Source organism: Rana temporaria, chromosome 1 (assembly GCF_905171775.1).
Source record: "Rana temporaria chromosome 1, aRanTem1.1, whole genome shotgun sequence".
NCBI lineage: Eukaryota > Metazoa > Chordata > Amphibia > Anura > Ranidae > Rana > Rana temporaria.
In genome coordinates this window covers 451,325,607-451,332,458 of record NC_053489.1, presented here as the reverse complement: position 1 = coordinate 451,332,458, position 6,852 = coordinate 451,325,607, and the positions used below count along the sequence as shown (strand labels likewise).

The window sequence follows — 6,852 nt, the reverse complement described above, 5'->3', positions numbered from 1 at the left end:
GCACTCATGGGCACATGGGCGGCACTGGGCACTCATAGGCGGCACAGATGGGCACTCATGAGCGGCACTTATGGGTGGCACTGATGGATACTTATGGGTGGCACAGATGGGCACTGATAGGTGGGCACTGGGCATGGATGGGCACTGTGGGGTGGCACTGATGGACACTGTGGGGTGGCACTGATGGACACTGTGGGGTGGCACTGATGGACACTTGGGGTGGCACTGATGGACATTGTGGGGCAGCACTGATCTACCCATGTTGCCAGTCAGATTGGCATCTTTTTTTTTAAAAAAAAAGTTTTTTTGTTTTTTTTAAGACTTTTTTTTTTTTTTTTTTCATGCTTTTTTTTTTTGTTTGGCCCACCCTGGTGGTCCAGGGTGGGCTTTCCTGGTGGTCCATGTGGCGATCCGAGGGGGTGCTGCTCTGATAAACAATCGGCTCCTATACTCGCGTCTGTCAGACACGAGTGAGGAAGAGCCATCAACGGCTCTTCCTGTTTACATCGTGATCAGCCGTGATTGGACACGGCTGATCACGTGGTAAAGAGTCTCCGCCGGAGGCTCTTTATCGAGATCGGAGATGCAGGGTGTCAGACTGACACCCCGCATCACCAATCGCCGCGCTGAGTGCCCCCACGGGCGCGGGCGGCATGAAATCCTGCAGGACACCCATGGACGTCCTGTCAGGATTTCAAAACCACTTCCCGGTCGTAAATCGGCCATAGGCCGGGCGGGAAGTGGTTAAAGCTCATCTGGCTGTACTTCTCTAATGGATCACAGGAGTGCAATTTGTTTTGCACTCCTCCTGTGACCCGTTTTCAGCAGAGAGAGGTCTGAAGTCCGCTGTCAGCTGATATCGTCGATTTCAGTCCAGGCATCGCGCCATCTTGACCACGGAGTTTGGATCCGCCAAGTGCCTGGACTAGCACCCCGCCCAGCCTTTCATTGAGGCACTGAAAGCCTGAGACGGCTGCTCCGCCCCCTCCACAGCTCAGCGCTTCAATGAGCAAGGAGGGGGCAGGGTAATTACTACATTCATGGTCCATTCACTCTTCCTCCAGTTCTCCAGCAGAAAGCCTTTCGTCAGTACCGGCAGAGAGCTGGAGGAAGAGGCTGTAGAAACCTGGCATTGCACCCACAATCCACTGATTGCTGATGCAATGCTTTGCTCCTATGAAAGAAAATAAAAATAACTGCAGATTTTTTTGCCGGAAAATATGAGTGCATTTATTATTTTTTTTCTAAAAAGTGAACTTACTCTTAAAGCCCTTTACCAACATACATAAATACACCTTATTTTGTAGTTACATGTACTGTAGTGCAACTGTTATTACAAGAAAGAAACAGGGAGTGGTATTTATTTCAGTTTTATTCAATCAGAATATGATTACAAAAATAATTTATTTATTAAATATAGCAAAAAAAGGATTTTAAATACAATATAATATTATGTAATTATAGGCAGCAATTCTTTTCTGTACTTGCGTACATGACTTTTGCACATAAGTCTAAAAAAATATGAATACACGTCACATTTACAAAAAATAATGACTTATGCACAATCCTGTATAACAGGAAAATATATAAAACATTCCAATGAATGAGCAGATTATTTCTTTGACTCACAAAGTTCTAAATGTCATTATTATAAATATATTTTCTCCATGCAATAATAACCTTTAAAATAAAATAAGTCACATACTGTGATTATAAGTAAGTCTTATACAGTAAAATCCATCTATGAGCAACGTGATGTCTGGTTGACTGTGTGTCTCCACAGGGCCGATCCTAGGGTCACAGGCGCCTGGGTGCAGAAATATTTTTGGCGCCCCCACATAGGTGTTGTCATTTTACTAACTCCTCCCCTTTACAAATGTTGCTATGGCAACGACTCAACCACAAAGATGCTCCCCCATGAAGTCTTCATTAACCTGGGATCCTTACATGATCTCTTAACAATAAACAAAATACAGGAAGAGAAGCAGAGTACTTTATTGGGACCTGGAGGGGGGCCTCTGTGATGGACACAGAGAGGGCTTCTGTTAGAGAGTCTGTTAGATGTTCGGCGCCCCCACCTCTGCAGGCGCCTGGGTGCAATGCACCCTGTGCACCCTGCCTAGGATCGGCCCTGTGTCTCCACTAGCAGTCTTCCAATGTCAGTGTTTTTTCCAGGCCATTAAAGTTCCTCCACGCCACATTTCTTCTTCTCCTGGGCATTATACTCCAGACTGCTGGGTAATCCAGTTGCGCAGCGATGTAACTCTGGTGTAGATTCCAGGTCTGTTAGGTAATGCACACTCATCACCAGTACTAACAATTCCAACAAGGAACCACTTTGTATTTTGCATAGAGACCAAAGGACCACCAGAATCACCCTAGAGTGAGACAAGAGCAATACATTCGTTTAATATGTCAAATATTTGCTAACTAATAATATCATACAGTTTCTACTCTGCTGTGTTTCGATTGTACACAGTCGTTTTGACTTAGCGGTATATTATAGCTCCAAAAAAAATGCTTTCCTAAGTAATGCTGAAGGTAATACACAATTTAAAGGGGTTGTAAAGGAAAACATGTTTTTCCCTAAATAGCTTCCTTTCCCTTAGTGCAGTCTTACTTCACTTACCTCATCCTTCGATTTTGCTTTTAAATGTCCTTATTTCTTCTGAGAAATCCTCACTTCCTGTTCTTCTGTCTGTAACTACACACAGTAATGCGAGGCTCTCTCCCTGGTGACCCTTGGCACCTGTTTCCACCTCTTTGCCTGTAGTATAGACTGGGTGTCCCACACCATGTTGTTGACCCTCCTTATTGTGCCCTGATCACCCCATTCTGCCTAGTCTGAGTTCCTCTTGTCAGTGCATTTTAATTAGCACAATAAATACATATAGTTTTATACATACTTTGAACTGGTTTCTATCTAGCTTGTTTGAATTACAGACAGAGAGCCCCCTCCTGGTTCACTGGCTGCATCACTCACTTAGTCAGAGTAGTGACTTATTAATAAGTATTGGGCTACTGTATACATTGTCTATTTATTCATCATTCACTTATTAATTAATGTATTTATCCTAGAAATTATTAATCTATTCATTGATTTTTCATCAGCATTCAATAATATATATTATATATATATATATATATATATATATATATATATATATATTTCCAGGTGGTGTTTATTACCAACTGGTTTGTGATATTGGTCTGTCCTTATCTTTATCCTTCCTGCCCAAGCCAATTTTCAGAATTCAGCACTGGGGGGAATGGGGGGGGACCATCCCTGGTGGTCTAGGTTGCCACCTGGTGGTTCATGGGGGTTGCCATCCCTGGTGGTCCATTCCGGCATCCTGGTGGTCCTGGGCGGGCATCCGAAGGGGGGCTGTGCTAATAAACAATCAGCACAGACCTCCCCTGTCAGGAGAGCAGCCGATCGGCTCTCCTCTGCATGAGGAAAAGCTGATCAACGGCTCTTCCTGTTTACATCGTGATCAGCCGCGATTGGACACGACTGATCACGTGGCAAAGAGCCTCCGATGGAAACTTTTTACCGAGATCGGTGTAGCGGTGTGTCAGACTGACACACCGCACCATCGATCGCCGCAATGCGCGCCCCCACGGACGCGTGGTGGCTGTTATCCTGCTAGACGTCATATGATGTCCAGTAAGAATAACGCAACCACCGCCAGGCAGAAAGTTTGAAAGTTAAGTAATACCCTTTCTTGGCTTACCAAACGTAGTTCTAAATGCAACAGTTTTTTTCAGTAATGCATTTTCTGCATTAAAGTAAAAAAGCTTCCACTAGCTATTCCCCTTTATCTCTAAACCCTTACCGGAGTCCTCTATCGATCCAGTGCTGTGCCTGGCTGCAGTTATTTTCCCCTCTCTTCCTCTTCTTACAGGAGTTTCCTAGAGCAGCAGGAGCCATTGGGTCCTGCTGCAGTCAGTGAAATCCTGTGAGGAGGGCATGGGGGTACAGGGCCGGGCTTGCTGTGGGAGATTTCAGAAGAGGAGGAGCTGACACGGCATCTTCCAAAAAGAAGAGGTAAAGGACTTCTCTTTACAATATTCTTGTGTCGTGCAGGTAAATATAACATATTTATTATTTTATTTAAAAAATGTGAGACTTCAATATCACTTTAAGTTATATAAAAATGCAAGGTTTTAGGATGCTTTAGATGGAAAATTGGAAAGAAACTGCACTAAATACTAAACAAACAAGAAAGAAAGAAAGAAAAACTGCAATGAAATCACAGTCTATTCAATCCGAGAGCTGCGATTACCATGTAAACAATAGATACAAAAAACAAACAGTGAGAAAAAATATAAATCGCGCTACCTCTAAACCGTGTGAAACAAATGTTTGAATCACAAAACACACAAAACTATGTGATATGTATTGATATAAATCATAAACTATGTGATATATGATGGTATATATAAATCACTAATATACCAAAAATAAAATAAAACATCTGGTATATTAGTGATATATATATACCATCATATACCACATAGTTTATGATTTATATCAATATATATCACATAGTTTTGTGATGCAAACATTTGTTTTACACGGTTTAGAGGTAGCGCGATTTAAATTTTTCTCAGGATGCTTTAGATGCCTTGTTCAGGTTTTATACAATTCTTATATTTTCAATAACCTGTAGTGTTACTAAACCCACAACTGTAAAATCAGTTTGTATATGCAGGAAAGCATGCTTGTTATACTCACTGTGGAACCTAAAGGGTAAATCCTGCTCATTGTGTAAAAAGGCTGTATGATGCTGTCTTCTCTGATCCCCCCCCTTCTACTCCCCAACCCATCTGCTGATAGTACAGAGCCTTGGAGGCACTCTGCGCATGCTCAGTTTAGTATGTATTGCTAGAGAGTTTTTTGTTTTGTTTTTGGGAGGGTGCATGTTATCAACATAGGGCCAATCAGCGAGAGAAATAACCACTTAGAAGTCTTCAAAGAACCTCCTCACTGGAACCAAACCATGGGTGCCGGCAATGCAATAGTGATGCAAAAATACGAAGGAAACTTGGACAGCTGTACTCCAAAAATGTTCTTTTAATTAAAATCGATCACAAAATAAACATGCCACAGCAAATTGGAACAAAGGCTAAAGTTTTGCACTGTAGCTTCAGTGCTTAGTCATAGCTGGTATAGGGCCAATCAGCACTGTCCAGGCAGAGGGTCAGGAGTCATGTAGCCTGATAGGACAGTCAGAGTAAAATGAAAACTCCTCCTATAAGCTTTAACCAGTGGTTGGCCAGACACTGATAGAAGTCACAAGACTGTTAGGCCCCGTACACACGAGGAGACATGTCCGATGAAAACGGTCCGCGGACCATTTTCATCGGACATGTCTCCTGGGAGCTTTTGGTCTGATGTGTGTACACACCATCAGACCAAAATCCCAGCGGACAGAGAACGCGGTGACGTAGAAGACACCGACGTTCTCAAACACGGAAGAGCAATGCTTCCACGCATGCGTCGAATCAATTCGACGCATGCGCGGGATTTCGGGACGCTGGTTACACGTCATAACCAGCGGACATGTCCGATTAGGTGTACTAACCATCGGACATGTCCGACGGACATGTTTCCAGCGGACAAGATTCTTAGCTTGCTGGAAACATTTCCGCTAGGCCGTACACACGGTCGGACATGTCCGCGGAGACTGGTCCGCGGACCAGTTTCAGCGGACATGTTCGACCGTGTGTACGCGGCCTTATATGCAGTTGATGAAGGTATTCAGCAGTTTATATTTACTAAAATAATTGCATTTCCATGTTCTGTGTACTATAATGAATGCAGGTCCTGGGTTTAGTAACACGCCAAAAAGGGATGCGGTCACAGTAAAATACTCTGCATTAATTAATTAGAAATTGCAACACAAATTCGATTTAACACATTTAGGACAAATGCTGTCCTAACTCACCTGGCAAGCATCTTTTCCCCCACTCTCATATCCAGCACATAGCATTGATGGTTGTATTTGACTTCCATACATCAGAGGACTAGCACACTTATCTGAATTGATTATCTTCACTTCAACTTGTCGTAGAATAGGTGATGTACGGCCTGTAAATGTAAAACATTTTTATAGATTTTTATAGATTTACTATGCATACTATGCAGTACTGTTTAAGCTTAAGTTTAATTGCTGTATACATAAAGACAAATGCACAGTACTTTTACATTTCCAGGTGTGTGATGGGTATATTTAAATGTGCCTGTGTATGTTTCACTGTAAAGCTAAGCCTTTATTATCTACTAATTTCATATATTCTCCTCAAAACATGTTTAATTTGGATGTAATGAGCCAACGTTTTTCTGTTCGCCAAAACCTAGTGTGTTTGTATTGTACGATACATTGTTTTTTAAAGCTGTTACTCTTATGATCCACACACCTTTGGCACACTGCGTATTCAGGAGGGTGACACTAATTTCTCTATTAGAGTTATGTAATACAGTGATGTTGTCTCCCCAGTGAAAGAGTAGCAACACATGGATTTGTCTGCTGGAGATGCTTAGGCTGCATTCACACCTGAGCTTTGCGTTTTTGAGCGTTTTTTGGGCGTTGATATGCACTTTTTTTAGCATTTTTGTACAGCATTTTTGAGTTTTGGCATTTTTTTATTGGCCAATGGAGATAAAAAATATTGTGTTTTTTTTTTATTTGTCATTCTTTTTTTGTTTATAGCGCAAAAAAAAAAACGCAGAGGTGACCAAATACCGCCAAAAGAAATCACTATTTGTGGGGAAAAAAGGACGTCAATTTTGTTTGGGAGACACGTCACACACATAATTGTCAGTTAAAGCGACACAGTGCCGAATCA

The 6,852-nt window shown here is 42.2% G+C and overlaps 1 protein-coding gene across 1 annotated transcript in view; it reads right to left on the bottom strand.

Moving 5' to 3' along the window:
• Positions 1-2,095: 2,095 nt before the first annotated feature.
• LOC120916696 (transmembrane protease serine 11D-like) overlaps positions 2,096-6,852 on the bottom strand; it is a 30,691-nt gene continuing 25,934 nt past the window's right edge. The window contains exons 9-10 of the mRNA XM_040327679.1: positions 5,952-6,094; positions 2,096-2,378 (exon numbers count right to left, since the gene is read on the bottom strand). Coding sequence (XP_040183613.1) covers positions 2,220-2,378; positions 5,952-6,094 — 302 coding nt within the window. The 3' untranslated portion in view covers positions 2,096-2,219. The remainder of the gene's footprint in view (positions 2,379-5,951; positions 6,095-6,852) is intronic.